The 18,040-nt window shown below is 39.2% G+C and overlaps 1 protein-coding gene across 5 annotated transcripts in view; it reads right to left on the bottom strand.

The window, feature by feature from the left end:
• The window catches only part of LOC116944809 (receptor tyrosine-protein kinase erbB-4-like), a 234,694-nt gene that overhangs the window by 119,572 nt on the left and 97,082 nt on the right, over positions 1-18,040 (bottom strand). For all 5 annotated transcript variants that reach the window (XM_032958562.2, XM_076071648.1, XM_032958571.2 and 2 more), the window contains 2 exons: positions 6,806-6,957; positions 178-370 (listed from right to left, as the gene is read on the bottom strand). In XM_032958562.2, the coding sequence (XP_032814453.1) occupies positions 178-370; positions 6,806-6,957 (345 nt within the window). The remainder of the gene's footprint in view (positions 1-177; positions 371-6,805; positions 6,958-18,040) is intronic.

The following is an 18,040-nucleotide window of genomic DNA, read 5'->3' as shown; positions in this document are numbered from 1 at the left end:
TCCCAAACAGAATATTGGCAAGGGCCACTTAATGAATGCAGTACCAAGTCTAAACATTTGTGTGGTCCTGCCACCATGGATGCCTTAGCCTATAAAGCTCCTGGAGACAAACAATAAAGGAGAAAATGTGGCACCCACCGTGCCTGGCAGCTGCACTGCAGTTGTCTAAGCACTCACCTGTTAGGTTGTGCAGACGCAGCTCCTTGAGCCCGTTACGGTTGGTACTGTGCTTGCGGTAGTTGAGGAAGACACTCAGCGCATACTTGTCTTCATAGAGCTTGGTGCCTCGGATGATTCGCAGGTTCTCCAGCGGCAGGTGCTCAAACTCATTAATGGCGATGAGCACGTAGCCCGACACCTCGTGAATAGTCTGCAGCGAACACAGAAAACCCCAGAAAAAACAGGAGCTTACGTTAATATTAATGTTGTCAATGCGTGTGGATGTGTAGCCATCACACGGTAGATAAATCAAAGGGCAAGTCCACAGAGGAAGTAAAAATATGATTGTACACATCTGTTCCCATGTCTAGTTCACAGCAAATTATCTTCATAATCTACACTTAAAGGACAATGTTTTTGGTGCAACATACAGGTTTTCCTCACTTTACGGAGGTACAGTTTGTGCGATTTCGTGTATATGCAGATAACCTATTTCCACCCAACATTCGCTGTATGCGGTTTGAATTCACTCTACATGCGGCTACGCGGTCGGACATGGGACAACACTGTGTGTGTACTCTGTGTGTAATGTGTGCTTACTGTATGTGTACTGTGTGTACTGCATGTGTACTGTGCGTACTGTGTAAGCTAGTCGGCAGGCAGCTGTTTCCTTGTACGGCGGTTTTGCATTGGGCGCCCTTTTCTTGGAACGCATCTGCTATTCGCGCAGTATAGAGCGAAAATCTCTCAATGAATGTATTTATATATATTTTGGGCTACGAATAAGAAACATTCATGGGATACATTCAACAAGGTTTTTTTATATATATAAACTCACTGTCTAATGGAATTCTCAACCCGACAAACTCAAGAACAAAAACCTTGAGCTCCAACCACTTCAAGATGCCTTAAAATTAATTGAATTAACATAGCGTGACGAGACAGTGACGCGCATTAGAGATGCTTTAGCACGAGTTTGCGTTTCTTAATAGACTATTTACATTACATTGCAATGCATTTAAAGTAAAATATCCCAGTCAATGGACAAGGGAAGCATGGTAACAACAGAACACATTTCAATATATGTCATTCATTAACAACAACAAATGCTGCTGTATTATTAAAAGTGTCTTAATAACCATTTAGCCATGTTGCAAAACTACCAAACAAATTTTCAGAGTTCAACAGGCTTAATAGCTGGATAAAACAATCAACATAAGGGAGACGCAGATATATTTCTCTATAATAAAGAGTTTTTTTTGGGTTAGAGCACGTAAGTGTGGTGGCCTCAATGGGGCCACCGCGGTGTAGAGACAGTGCTGAGTGAGGGGTGGTACTGTTAGGGCGGAGCCCGGGTGTCGCTGAGAAGGGGGTCGCGTCAGGATTGACAGCGAGGTGAAGACGGGAGGGTACGTGACCGGACGAGTGGGGGGCAGGGGGGCCCCATTCGGGGGTGAGAGGATCATGTGATGAGGATCCAGAGGCGTGGCCAGGGCGGAGCCGGTCACGCCAGGGGAGTTATAAGCGGGGTCCCGAGGGGGGATCGGGGCGCTCAACTCTGGGAATGAAGTCGCCATCCTCGATCCTCGGTCCTCGTTGTGTTAAATAAACGTGTTGCCTCCAAGTACAAGCGTGCACCTAAGTTAACACACTACATAAGTATAAATATGTCGTTAACCCGCCACCACCCGACACAGTCAATTAGTTAGGTTTGTCATGTAAATAAAAGGTGTCAATTAGTTACTACTTCAGCCCACCGATGCACTGGATAGTAAATCCACAACATTTACAATTTGGGTGCAACGTTTTGCTGGTGATTATGACCAGAATCACCAAACTATTTTGCCAGAATTGTGACGAGTGCTACCTGCTTCTGGTCTTATAATAGAGCAATATGACGTCATCACGGTGAGCTAATCAGGTGCAGGGTGCAGAGAGCAGAAGGAGGCGGGAGGTATTGCAATTATATAACAATAACTATGGATTATGTTATAATCTGGAGCAAGATTGGTTTTCTATTTGTCTATGTGTGGACCTCATTTCAGTTTCCACACCATATTTAAGGCCACCACCACTCCCCCCGCCCCTGTCACAGAGATCCTCTGACTATTAACTTTAATTTTTTTGACAAAAAATAAATATCTCACAATTCTGTTTTATGCATTCTTGCATGCAAATGTCATACCCAATATAATGTATTCTGCAACCAATGTAATTGCTTGTCACAATGTTACAGTGGGCTTTTTTTGTCCTTGTGGCATTCGTCAGAGAGTGTGTGGTTTAAACTTTTTGGTTTTTAAAGTCAGCTGATGAAATATTTGCTTCTAGCTTAAGTATTTTAACTTTTTGCTTTTTTTGCTTGTGTAGTGAATTCAACTGTCGCAGACATAGACTTGGAGGCAACACATTTATTCAACTCCAACACACGGGGTAACTTTCCCCTTAACAGAATAGCAACCTATAGTGGTGACCACCAGGCTAGCTACACTAATTACAACATAACTGCTACTACGGACCAGGACCACAGCTTGGGTCCAGGTCCACGTGTTGGAGACACGTTGAACGGAGAACGCTGACGAAGGTTTCTTCCAGAATGAACAACCCTGGTCCCTTTTGGGACCAGGCTTATATTCTCTGCGGCGTGGCTGGCTCCGCCCTTGGCCACGACCACCTTCCAAAATCCTCGAGAAGGATCTGGATCCCAACCACGTGACCATCCCTAGCTCCCACTTGGGGCCCCTTAGACTTAACTGGTTACGTGTCCTCCCGGGTCAACCAAAGTGCCATGGTCTTTTAGTAACCTCATCCTATGGCCGGCACTCCCATACCCTGTCCTGTAGGGCTGGCACTGCACGCAAAGCATGGTGCCATCTAGCGCTCTCAATCAGCACTCACTGGGCCCCTCTAGGGCCGGTACTACACCCACACCCTTGTGGTATCCGCAATGTTGTTACACTGCACGCCGTGCCGCTCTAGAGCCGGAACTGAACGTTGACATCCCGCGATGTCACTACACTTGTAAAGAAAATGGCATGCTGAATTGAAAGCAAGCGATAAATGAATGTAACATGACACCTATGGTGTTGTTCCTGTCAAAATATGCCGTCTCTATAACATCTGCACTCATGCAATCAAAATTAAACCTATGCACGATTACAAACAAATTGCAACATAATACATAGATCAGGTCTGGTCAATACATTATTTTCTGACATCCATGTTAAACTACGTGTTTCTTGTGAAGAAGGCTACTTGTGTTGTGGCCGAAACGTCGTGAGAATTTTATTGTCTTATTTTGTTTTATTGTTTTATTCTCATTCTACGTGACTTTACCGAAAGAACCAAGAAGATATGTGTTTCTTCATTTTTATTTTAGTAAGTACGTATTTTATATTGACAATTGGTGAAACAGTATGATTGATCAAATTGATGCTGTGATAATGACAACCAATTAGTCATTTTATAGCCCATAATCATACCCAACAGTAACTATAGACAGATTTCATGTGTTTTATCCATCTACTTTAAAGCCAAGTAATGAAGAGAACTAATGCTGAAAAAGAGGCAACTTTTTGGCAAAGTAGTGTGTCATGTTTACACTGTACACATGGCAACCAAATGTCTGCATCATTATTGTTGTAGCGCTTTAGACCTTTACCACTGGAACAATACGTCCTTGAGATGGCAATTTAGTAATGCAACAGTCCTATCTTTATTTTTAATTGCAAAAGATAAGAGCAATTATTATTATTTAAACCTATAACCTTGGTAATGGATTATCAGATGACTACAACGTCACATCTTTCAAACCAAAAAAATCCGAGCAATTTCAACGTTAAATTTGATTTCGGTAGATAAATTTTGATTTAAAAAAAGTTACACTTTACATATATGAGTGATTTTTTTATGCTAAAAGTGGTCTAAAGATTTGAGGGAAGTGCTAAGAATGGAGAACTTAGCAATAGCTGCAAGTAAATTAAGGCTCAAGGGCAAAAGTGTGGAAACAATTGTCCTTTGTTTCAGAAAACCAAACATTAAAAAGTCACAATAAAATAACATTGGGGCACAAATAATGTATTCTCATAGTCCGTTTTAAAATAGTGTGTAACATGTTGGCTCACACATGGAAATGCAACCCGTAACATTGAGTGATGTGTCTGCTGCAATACGAAACCAAACTCATTGGTGTTGGTCTGGCCAAAAAAACTCAAAACTGTCTATTTTTGCTGTTGATGAAGTCTATGATTCAAGATAATTGCAAAAAAATAACAGTACATGGTCGCTCTGATTTGGAATGAGATATCTCCCTAGCTACAGAACAATAGTTTAACAGTAATAACCTTCATTCATATTTTTCTAATACTGTGGTAGTACAGGATTTGTATCCAACATATTCCAAAGTAGACTTCTATGTATAGTTTAAAGATGCCAAAGGCATTGTGTAAGTCGACACCAGAGCCCTGCAAAATCGCATTAACCACAGTCATAGGCATATGTGGTCTGAGCCCTTCACCATGTGTGTCTGTGTCGAATGCAATGTTTTAAACTTCTCAGAAACTGGTGTTATAGAATGCTCACGCATGGCTCATTCATCAGGTGGATCAACCCAAGGTCACGGCAAGGCACACAATGCCAGCTGGTAAGGGAATGAGCACCAACCTTTGTACTATTTAATGTGCATGAAATGCAACTTTTCTTTTTAGAATTTTCGTGGCACAATGAACACTAGCTCATGGATATGATACAATTTTTAAACTTAAACATTTCAATAAGCTCTAAAGGTAAACATGCATATACATGTTTTTAATATGATGATGATGACTGTAAGCAACATCAGCCATGTTCTAGCCACTGGTGAGACGAAGTCCTCCCCACGTCATCACCATTTCTCATTTTGCGATGCCACAATCCATCTCGCTCTTGCACATGAGCTGATCTCATCACGCCATCGCCACGGTGATCCATCTGAGCATGCTCTCTGCTTTGAATGACTCACATTCCATCACCAGGATTGTGTCCTGCTCAAGCTAACTTACATTCCTTACAGGTTAATATGACGTTCATCACGTGTGTTTCGTTCCTCCTTTATGTGTTCCTCCACTGACCCTCAATTTAAATTCTAAGCAGGCTTTCTTGTGGACTCTTCAGGTTTTTGTCATTATCTACGTTTCTGATCCGTCATGGTTTATATGCAATGATCGACAACTTTATAATTTTTCATTATCAATCCAGCAATCCAAATGCCCTCTGTCCTGCCATCACTAATTTCCCTCGATATACCGTACATATTTGCTGTGTTTCCCAGTTGTGTGCGGCCACTATTGATTTTGTTTAGCAAACTCATTGTACGTGACTTTTGCTTTCTCATAATAATATGATAATGTAGTTAACGTAATCAAAATACAGTTATCAAGCTTTTCCTGCAGTTCATCTATGGGCAAGTTTTTTTTCTATTATGTTGAGTGTTAACTTGCACACGTTTGATACACTTTGGTCAAATTCATCAACGTGTGTGCATATTGATGTGTAACAAAAATATCATTAAGTACTGTATTTGCAGCTACAGTAGAACTCGAAATGATGTATGATGATGTGTTTGTGGCAGGGTGCAGATAGTAGATAAACTAAAGGAATTTATGTTGGGGGAAAAACCCCACCAGCCATTATTTAGTCACTTTTGGATAAAGAATGTGAAATATTCAGCAATGGTTTGACAAAAGCCTGTAATTCTTAATTTAATAAATGAGAAACAAAAACATTTCTGAAGCTTAATAGCATTAACACGACACTTGTCTTCGAGCCCAAGCTGCAGTGTTGATAAAATCCTTGGAAAGCTGAGATAAATACGCTATTGTCAGGCATATGTAAAGCTGTTTTCACACCCTCTATACACGCATATGTCTTGTCATTCCATCATAAAATAATAGTAATTTGCATTGGAAATAAATTCATGGTGAAATATTTCATTTCATATTGGCATTTCAGTAGAATTGTGCTGCACTGTGGTTAGAGAAAAAAATTATGAATATTTTATGCATACCAAAGCCATAAATAACATGCAGAAGTGGTTTAACGTGTTAAAATGTAAAAAAAAAACATGCGAACATGTGTTGTACAACTGGTGTACTAATTATGAAATGTGTCATTTATAGCAGCACATTTAAGATGTAATATAAATTTAAATAGTTTTATGATCCATATATATAAAAGAGTGTTAAGCATTTTCAGCATAAAAATAATGTAGTCAGCTAACTTAAAAAAAATTCACAGCATTCAACATAATGTGCATGTATACTACACTGCTACATTAACTATTCATGCATGCATTCATCTTTTTAATAATGGCCTCATTTCTTTCCACATCTGCATTCATAAAAAGAAGATGTCATGAAAAAGACGCCACGAACCCGACCACAAATATTAATGTGCAGTACTTTTCTGTCCAAATGTAGAGGCACCAGTGCAGGAACCTCAATGGATTGACCTAATCCTGCATAGTCCACAAATACAGGCATTCCTGACTTCAACAAAATCAGAGCCTTGTTTGTGCAAAGGAAACCGAGCTCAGACCAAGATTCTGCGACGAAGGTCATCTCGGCATCGAGGCGAAACCCGGAAGGCCATCCTGCCCCAAGGTCTCTCTCACCCGCAGGAAGCTGAGGTCTTTGTCGGGCCCAATGTTGGTGATCTCGAGGTTTCCCAGCACGACCTCACAGTGCTCGTAGATCTTGCGCAGTGTCTGGTACTGAAGCTCGCGCGTGGCACTTGCGCTGAGCTTGTTCTCCGTTCCGCTGCACACTGCCGGCAAACGATAGCAAGCACTGCCATGAGCACATGACCTGTGAACCTGCGTACTTACACAAAGTGCTAGATTTTTTTTTATATTCGCTTGACATATTGTAAAAAAATATATGTAGGTGAAAACAAATTACAAGTGACATATTATGCCCAATATACGTTTGACAAAACATAATGTTCTGCCCTTGATCTGCTCAAAAAGTTTTCTGCTAAATTGGTATTTTTATCATCACATTTGCTTGTGTGTCATCACCACAAAAGCACATTTGTATTTTTTTTTATTTAAACTGCTATCGCCCCGAATGCTGAATTTTTTTTAACTATAAAAATCCCACTGCGAGCTATCGGGGCTTTGTGAATAGTTCATAGCAAGCCTACTTTTTTTGTTTACCATCCATGTACCACCCATGGGTTCTGAATTACACCACATCATTGAGTTGCTCTTGATGCCCTCCAAGCAGAAATATACGTTTTAGATGTCTTATTTCTGCATAGAATGCATTGCTATTTATTATATACAACAATAACATTAATGATGTTTTTTATTTGCATTACAATTTTTTACATTTTTTTTTAATCCCATATGGTTCTGTACCATGATTTGAGCGTTATAATTTTGTAAAAAAGAAATTGTAAAGCAAGATAAGATACATAATAGATTGCGATCTAACCCAAAAAAACCTCATGGAGTCTATTGGTTGTGAAAGCCTACGTGTTAAAGATAAAATAATAAAATAATTCAGTATTCTTCATGCTTAGTGGAAACTATGTATGAGATTAGTTCTGAAGACGTGTGAAGAGAAAAGAACATTCTGCCTTCAGGCTGAAGCATGTTATGGTTAATATGAGTTATTAACGACAGTGATTTAGCAAGATAAAATCCCCATTACAAGTAGAACTCTCAAAGTTATTATGGCCACAGCATGTTGGCTTTTAAGTGTTTGTAAAGGGTTTCAAGCAGATCTAGACCTAAGGGAAGATTTCTTTGTATTCATATATAATAAAAACCAAATAAACTGCAGCAGTTTCAGTTTTAGTTTTTCAGTTTATTTATTTTGGTATAGCCCTGTGAGCCATTCGGCTCTTGAATCGGGTGCAACCACAACAAACAAAAAACAAAAACACGAAAAACATCTTAAAGTGACTATGTGACTATGCAAACAGAAAATCCATGGAAAAAAACAGCAAAATATTCCTGAAAAAAGCACCGTACACCAACGCTGTGTGCAAAAAATCCCAGTGGGATGCAAGTCAAACAACAACAACCACAAGAAAACTTAGATTAAGGCCATCAGTCTAACTCCGTACTACAACAAAACAAACATGTCCAACCCAAAAAAACTTTTCGAAATCACCAATAAATAAAGCTATAATTGCAATTAGCATTAAAACGTAAAAACACATTTGCACGCTGCCCAGAATTGCATACACTACCATGACTTTATGCAGATGTGATATTTAATGTATATTCTCCAACACGTCGACTCAATTTCTTAAATTCCCTGTGCCACAAGGAAGTCACCAAACACAACCAACAGCTGTCAACAACTGCAAACGGAGCATGCCTGCAAACTACTTGGATGTGCAACACTATATGACACCCCCTTGGCAAGCCGTCCTATCTCGTGAGGCAGGGTAACCTTGACGCCAATAAATACAGAGTGAAAAGTGATGCCAGCAACAATGTTTTGGAAACAATACCTCTATGGGTGGGGGTATTTTGGTCACGTCCTTGTGCACATTCTTTTTATTTATTTTTTTCCCCACGCCGTGTAATAACTCGAGTAATCGTATGTATCTGTAGGAATCAATTATTATTTTGTTGGAAGGACAGATCACTTTTGGTATCAGGTTGTGTTATTCTGAAAGAAATATTACTCAATTGCACGGCTGAAAAGCCATTTCCCAACTTACACGCCTTTCGCACAGCACAAAATGGGGTCATTATTATAAATGTTACGACTTCAGGTTTATATGTTTTTGTTCAACCGGTAAGAATGCTAGAGCGCCAATTCTCATATTGCTCATGGTGAAGTGCATGTTTAATGTTCACTCCAATAAGTGGACATTCACTGCAACAGCAGTACCGACTGTGCGTCATCTCCAAAGCCTGCATTCTCTAGCGCCATATTGAATGCTCTCTTGTATATCGACTGCGCGAGTAATTTTGCAAGGAATTCTTCCTGTTAAGCCGCATTCGTCATTGTGAATATAACCGACATAGACGCAAGCATGTGCCGTCCTAAAAAACGGTGAAATGCAAGCTGCAAGAATTGCATTGTATCCAAGGGTACGGCACAAAAAAGAAGAAAAAAATAGCACAGACCACCATGGGACTGACTCCCCAGTCTGGCTGATGTATAGCGACAGCTTAGACACAGCTCTATATCGCAAAGTAATTTCATTTCAAACTAACATGAAAAACTGCTCTAACAGCTTCAATAAAAATGACTGGCCCCCCCTTTAGCTTGGACTCGGCATGAAAGATCATGCTGACTAATAAGTCATCGCTGCAAATGCACTGTCATGTAACGCACAAGCTAGGATTTTTTTATCATGTGAATGTGGAAGAAGATTTGTGGTAGCTTTCACCCCCCCCCCCCCCCCATGTGCTGATAGCTCATTGTCAGGATTTTTTCTGCCTCACCCCCTTTTTAAGTAACCTGCTAAATTGTCTCCAAGGTTGGCTTAATGGAGGCAGACGACCTCAGTATAGGCACATTAATTATTTGACCTCACCTCAAGGTTTCTGGTGACATCTGGAAAAACTTATAGCGTCGGCTCATGAGAAGATTGGCAGAACAATAATTTATTTAGTATGACGCTGTTTCGAGTTAGCATGGGTTGAATAGGAAGGGAAAAAAAAACAGCTTACTGTCATGTTCATGACAAATAATGGAATACTTGCTTCATTTAAAACAAATATTAACAATAATGGTGAATACCTCAACATCTGCAAAGTTTGTATAAGACATGTGGTTTTATGATAAGCCAAGAGATTACTATGGCTGCACCAATGTCTGATACATATTCATACGTGTATACACATATATGTAGTGTAACTTAGTACATGTACCTTGACCAGACCAAGCCTACAATGCACATACTTTATGCATTTTGAGATATTAAGTCAGAGGTGAGTAATTGAGAACATGTCAAGTAAAAGTTTTTAAACAGTGTGCATAAGTGAGTCTGTGACCGTAAAACGCCATCTAAATTTGGCAGCAATGCTCTTGGTACACAAGTGATATAATAATAGCACGGGCAGAGCAAGATACGGTTTCAAATGCATGTATCACTGGAGCTGCTTTGTGATCTCTCTGGAGACCGCATGAATCACATTGAGGTAACTGTGTGTATGACAGAATTAGAATGGTAGCCTTAACCCACACATCTGGAACATATTTACTTCCATTGACGCATATGCATGTCCTGAAATAAATGAATGTAAATATGGATAACAGTAAAATTACATATTTTGTGATTCGATAATATCTTGTTATAAAGCGTGCGAAACACTGACCTCTGCATTCACATTGTAAAATAACCCAAACATTTTGGGTTTTTAAATAATGCTCTACGAGTGTTTGTTAAAATATCGCATAGTCCAGCTTCTGGGTAGTTATAAATAGCACAAATAAAACAAATAGCGAATCGAAATGCATTCCCGAACGAAATAATGCAGTAAAAATGAGAATGTAATTACAGAGAAGCATCACACTGCAACGAGTATAAGTAAACTGCACTAATTACCAGTAAATTATGTATGGAGACGAACTGCATAATTAAAATAATACCAAATAATATCCGGTGCTTGCCGGGGTGCTGAGGGTAAGGGGTCCCTGCAGCGGGATGAGGTGGCAGTAAAACTCGGCGGGGTTTGCACATGGACGAGCATAATGGATGCAGTAAAACACTTCAGACACCTTTATGGGGCTCAGCTGCCTCCACGGCATTATAAGTAAATCTGTTATTGATTCTGAGACTTATTTAACACAGCAGTACAAACTGTCTTGTACCGCTAATAAAGACACCTGTACATTATTGCACCTGCGCAGCTCGCTGTAACCGTGCTTCCAGCATCCAATCACCCGAGGCATTTTGGGAAGGAGAGAGGGGGGTGGATTTCAAGACGGTGTCTGCATTCTTAAACGAAACGTGCAGCGCGTTTTTAATGAAAGCTTCGTTACAGGAGAAATGCTAAGTAAAAGTTCAATCGGCCTGAAAACCCCACATTTTGACAACGGTTTCCAGCATTGGCACTGATTTGCTTAAGCCATGCAACGAACATAAATGGTGTGCACTTATTGTTTTGCATTTTAGAATAACGAGTACAAGTAAACTTCACTTGTGCATGTACTGCTTAATATAGACCAAGCCACGGTGTTTAGAGTATTTGGCTGCTATACATTTCCACATGATAAGCCACTTCGTTGAGCTATCATTCATGGCCAGGTGGCTTCTGAAAAAGAGCTACATCGCTCAGTTGGCCTCACATGGGATTGTTTGACCATACTTCACCACATTCCTCGGTATGGGTTGGTGAAGGGGCAAAAGGGACATGCAGGATCAGTTCAGATACAATTTGCCACTGATGTTGACCCTGATCAAACCTTGGTCACCAGGTTCATCACGCAATGTGCTTACAACTGAACCACAAGACCCACACTGTATAAACTAATGCCACTTAATTCTCTATTATGCTTGGATTGTAATTATATCTGCTTAAACAAATGTTAAATAATAATTGCAATCATATCATACTCCAATGGCCTGTCAGGTCAATCCAGATTCATTGGTAAGTTAAATGTTGGTAATTGATACTACAGTCATCTGTTTGGCCAGAATAGTCGTAGAGCTGGGCCTCTTTCCAAAACGTTACATCATCGCACACTTTTGGAGCGTTTTAGGCAAGTCAAAATCGTGCTTTCACCAGAAACTCAAGCTGCTTTGTGCCAAAATATCATGTGTATGGCTCATACAACCACGCGGCACTCTCACTCACGACAACCCTACTTGCACTGGAACTGCAAAAATTTATTTTGAAATGCAATTTTTAAAATGAATGTTGCTCAAAAGCCAAGATCATTTTAATCATACAGATAACAAGAAATGATCTACCTCATTAAGTCAGGTTTTTATTATTGAATTGTTTGATATTTGTCTTCATGATAATTTTTATAACTATATTATTCTTAGCATTTGGGAAAGTATATGTATTTTTCTTTCATTGGCATAATTTTTTTACTATACCCTCTACATGTGTTGGAATGAAATATTTCATGCATAAGTAAATACAAAATTGTTCAATACTTATACGGTATTAAACGCAAATTTTTATTCAGCATTTTAGACAAAAACAGGAAAACACTTTAATGAGGGTAAACTTACACAAATAGGGGTAATTGAAGAGGTGGAATAACAAACACAAAAATTAATTGATGCAAAGAGAGGACAGGTTTGCGAGAGACTGATAGTTACATCAGCTGGATTAATTACCAACCGTTTCTAGCTTTTTTGAGAGCGCTGTTTGATGCCGAGTTATCATTTGTGGCTCATCGTCTTTCTCCATTGAAATTGTGCGCTACAAGCCTCAAACAAATGCACCGGGACGTCTCTTAATTTTATCCAGGTTAGCACTGTGTTTCTCGCCAGGAACTCGACGGGTTGCTGCACGTACTGCACACCTTTGAAGTACTTTCACCAAGAACTGTGATCTAGGCGATGTTTTGGAATACTCTGCATTGGTTATTGCTTGATCCAGAGATCACAGGTGGCCGTATTTCTCACGAAACGATGCCCAGGTCAGAGCACCGTGCCAGCACTGCTAAAATATCTGATTTCAGCTCTGAGTGTGCAAGCAAAGTAACGCACTCTCATTCATAGCGAGTTGCATGACCTCAACCTAGTCACCAATGACTGCACAAATACGATGTTAGTTCCACTTAATTTGGCTAAATCCAGAAGAGAAATTAAACACATTGGACGTGTTATAAAAACAAAGGACAAGCCTCCAAGGTTTGTTTAAAAAAAACTCCCATAATAAGAAACGGTATTTGCCATAGATCTTAAAATAAGCATCTTTACCTCAGATATTTTGAAATACCTAGCTATAAAAAGAAACCCGTTTTGTCTCCAAAGTTAGGTAGGTGCCACATAAATGATTACAGTATTACCATTCAAAATGTAAAAGTTGGTTACTTTATACAGTAACTTGAAATATAGGCATATGTTAGGTATATGTGTGCGCATATGCTGCATGCATGTGAAAACTAAAGAAAATATAGCATCCCTGACACAGACGTTGATGGAAATATGGAATGTAAAAATATAGGTTACTTCTACTGTAATTGTGATCAGTCATGTGACGTTACATTTACAATGTAAATTAATTTAATGTTATATTCCAAGTTGTTACAGCCCCGCAATGTACATATACTATTCTGTAAAACTAAGTCGCTAATAAGAATGTCTCCTCTGATAATATATTTGATTCTTTTTGTTTAGTATTGAAATGACAATTATCAATTATAGTAGAAATTTGTTAAACTAATTATAGTTATAGAAACTGTTAATTTCCACATATTGCAATGAGTTACACAGTTACATATTAATAAAAAGTGCAAGGCAACCATGGGATTGATGAACACATCCTGATGGCTCATAAGGTCATTATCAAAATAATATAAGCATATACAATACAGTTACTCTTACATTAATATAATAGCATGCACTTGCATTGGTGTTGGACAGATTATGCTTTGAAAATGTATATTCTGGAGAGAAGACAGTTTATAAAATAATAACACCATGGTTAATTTATTGATGAAAAATGTATATATTTATACTACAGAATTCCAATTGAGTATTTTTTCACCTAATAGATACCACTGTTCGTACGACTCACAATTCATTATGGCAAGATATGCAGCTCGGTGACTGCTATGTAAGGTGGCGTGTGTTCTTATAGCAAAGTGAACAGCATTGTGACGGTGCAACTTAATAAAAAAAATAGTACCAAGGCTCCCACTATCTTTTTTTCTGTACATGTCATTAGAGAAAGGGGCATTAGCATCGCACAATGAACACGTGGCTTCAGGCCAAATCGTGCCCAGCAAGAGCTCATCATCATTATAATTTATTTTCTAACAATAATTATTACACTTGGGCTGTACATTGTGAGAGCTATCTAAATGGAGTCGAGCTGGTTGTGTTGAGCAGGTGGCCAGCTGCAGGCCATGCAAGAACTGCCACAGTGTGCTCTGGGAAAGCAACACAGGGCCATTTGGTGGCTAATTATTTTAGGCATCTGGATAAACAGCCAGCTGGGTAAAGAGTTGATCCCAGCAGGATATAAGCATGCAGCCTGCCAATCCCAAATTAAATGGTGTGCTCCATTGATGGGCCTTGACACAGCTTGGAAGACATGCATACGCTCATAAATCAACGGCAGAGTTAAAATTTGCACTGTTGAAAAAAATTCGGGACGAAAACAATAACAGTGAAATAAAAATGTAAATATCCTATTTATATCACCCCGTTAAAATATTTATGAAACGTAGTTACATTAAACGATACAATGGTTTGCTGGCATCCTTGGAAAATATAACAGATATTGTATACGAAATAAGGGCATTATTTTGCATTATATGTACACAATCTATGCATATGCGAGTTTAAACTAAGTGCTCCACTGCAGTGTGTTTAACAGTGGCACAGGCAGAACGATGATTAAACATTAAAAAGCTCGTAGGATAGAAAACACTTTGTTTAAAGCGCTTTAATTATTCCGTGTTTTAGCTGAAGCCTGGATCAATGTCTCTCAGGAGAATGTATGAATCCCTAAGGAGAAAAAAGGCAGAGAAGCAAGTCCAGCAATGGGCCATATGCACGAGTGTCGTCGAGTGGAGGGAGCGCGCTCTTGGTTGTTGATGTACACGCAGAAGACTGGCAGCTCCGAGCCCCCGCAGGGCCCACCAGGGGGCGATCATAGGACTAGAGCCAGCTGCCACATCCGCAACAAATGCTTTTTTACTCCCCATTAGGCAGGCCTGCCGTCAAACATTAGCATTAACACATTGGAGCCATGTAATTCAAATACGTTTCCCAACGTGAATTATGGAGATAGTGTTTTTTTTTTACTTTCTTCATGTCAATAAACGAAATGATATGACATTCGTGAAATTACGATATTCGATTTACGCATGCACACAGTTTTACATTTCTGCTGACCAGATGGTGTTTGACGTTATGTCTTTCATAGGCTGTAAGACCACGTTTCAATGCGTCTCTTTTGCAAGTAAGTAAAATAAATAATGTTTGAAGATAATTGTTCATGGTTATGGAGACAATGACATAGATGGGGGTGGTAGGGGTGTCGGAGTTATTGGTTTTCGCTGACAGCAGACAGCAGATAATGCGAGGTTGGAGGTGGAAATAATTAAAACAATGTGAAATTTGGGAAATTTATGGTAATTCATTTTAAATCGGGCGTAGAAATGACATCAATTCCTCTACCCCTGCTATAGGAACGATCACACTGGCACAGGTGGTAGTACTTCATAGTACGTAACACTTCATCTCACAACCGGCGGCGCCACGGTGGTGAGATGTTAACTCTCTCGCCCGGTATACAGGAGGCTCGTCGATTTGATCCCGATCCTGACGCCTGCTGTACATTTGGAGTTTCCATGTGCTCCCCGTGGTCACGTAGATTTTTCTTCGGATCCTCCAGTTTTTTCCCTCCACCTTTAGAAGCATATGCTTAAAATATTTGCCTGACATAAATTTCCACTTGATGATAAGCCATAGTAGAGGTTTTTGGGTTAGATCGCGTAAATATATAAATGTGTCGTTAAAACCCACCACCACCCGACACGGCCAACTAGTAAGGGTTGTCACGTAAACAGAACATTGCAATTTCATCACTAGTACAGCACACCGGTGTGTTGGAGAGCCAAGCTACAACATTTACAATCTGAGTACGCCGTTTCGCCAGTAATTACAACTAGAATTAAAACTAGCTTCATCAGGCGACATCCAGATTTGTGGAGAAGTCTGTGTCGTTCCTTATATAGAGGCGTGCTATACTAGTGACGAATTGGCATGTTCTGTTTATGTGACAACCCTTACTAGTTCGCTGTGTCGGGTTTTAACGACACATTTATATATTTACGCAATCTAACCCAAAAACCTCTGTTATGGATGATATTGGTCGTGAAAGCCTACATGTTAAACTGATGATAAGCCACTTCTTGGGCTATCATTTGTGGCGAGGTCGCTTCTGAAAATGATATATATATAGCTCAGTCAGCCTAACCTGGTAAAAATAAAAAAAAAAATTGTTTAGTTAAATTTTGGAATGGAATTATGTATGCTGGCACTTTGCTTTGCCCAACTCCAAGTGGCTTGCTTAACTTTTCTCTATTTTACTTATTGCATTTTCTTAGTTCTTTCGGTAAAGTCACGTTGAAGGGAAACAATAAAATAATAAAATATATATAAAACAACGTGACTTACTGCAGTCACGAAAGCTTTAAATCAAAATTTATTGCATTTTGTTGATGTAACTTTGCCGACACACCCCTACAGGACATCAGTTAAAAATAGTTTATATCTAATCAGATTTCTCCAGTATAAAAGGATTCTGATTCTGAACATTTGTCCTGGAAAGGTCTAAATTTCACAAAATATACAGATGAAGGCTGCAAAATTGCTTTAATCAACTTTGCATCAAACTGAGGAGGGTAGATATGTAATTTCTTCAAAGCGTGCAAAAATGCTCCACACTACTGTGATAGGTTTCAGACTGGTATCTAACCAGCTGGCTCCCAATCTCACCCCACTTGGCAGCACACCTCTTAACAATAGTGTATCAAGTAGAATATGAAGCCGACCCATTGTTACAATATACGAATGCAAGCATGCATGATTATAATGCATATGAAATTTACATGTCAATTATAATCAATTAGCAATCTTGATCGCGATGTACCATAAATTAGTGGAGATTATGCATATTTTGCTATGCAAGTGGCTACATGTGCTGTCATGGGACGGCTGCACACAGCTGTGTAGCAGGAGAAGAGATGCTCGCAGCTGAGCAGCAGGAATATCTCACCTCCAGCTCTGGGTATAATGCCCCCAGGCCCCCTATCCTGCAAGGTCTGGTCTTAATTGAATATGGCAGCAGAAAACAAGGTGCATAATGAGGATCTCATTAACATATTTAAACATGTTAAGCTTTGTCGGATTAGAAGCGATATTAGCGAAGCTGCAACTGTATTTAAACCAGTCTGAAACCTACCACAGTAGTGTAGAGCATTTTTGCACGAATTCTATTTTTTTAAATAGCTTTGAAGAAATTACATATCTACCCTCCTCAGTTTGATGCAAAGTTGATTAAAGCAATTTTTTACAGGAGGAAACAAATACATGATTCAAAGGAATTATCCTAATACTGGTAAATAGCTGATTAACGTGATCATTTATTGAGTTAACTATTACATGTGACTCTTATATAACTCAGCGGAGATTGTAAAAGGGCTTTCCATTCACATTATTCTCAAATTGATGTATTCATATATTGTAGTTTACTGGTCTTCGTTTTCAAACACCAGACAGAGCAAAGCGACACGCACGACCACCACCAGCTAAGCACCAAGACAACACAGAGTCTCCAAGAGCAACAACGTTATATTCTTAGTTTTTTCGGTAAAGTCACGTTGAAGAGAAACAACAAAATAACAAAATATATATAAAACAATAATTTTGTTATTTTGTTGTTTCTCTTCAACGTGACTTTACCGAAAAAACTAAGAATATGAATTACTGCAGTCACGAAAGCTTTAAATCAAAAGCAACAACGTTGTTAAATATGAGGAACAACGTACAGAGCATGTCACCCAGATGGATGTATGTACGTTCACTATCGGCACTCCAGCATGCTGTCAAGTGAAGGACAAGTTTTTGGTTTCTTGGAGGTGGGAATGGTGTATTTACAAATTTCAAGGGAAGCAAATATATGCAGTTATGTCTTAGCGTATGTTAAGCACACAGGCTTGTGGTTGTGACACAATTAAAT

Source organism: Petromyzon marinus, chromosome 2 (genome assembly GCF_048934315.1).
Source record: "Petromyzon marinus isolate PM22_M1 ecotype Great Lakes invasive population chromosome 2, UKy_Petmar_22M1.pri1.0, whole genome shotgun sequence".
Lineage (NCBI taxonomy): Eukaryota > Metazoa > Chordata > Hyperoartia > Petromyzontiformes > Petromyzontidae > Petromyzon > Petromyzon marinus.
This window is presented reverse-complemented; position numbering and strand designations above follow the sequence as displayed.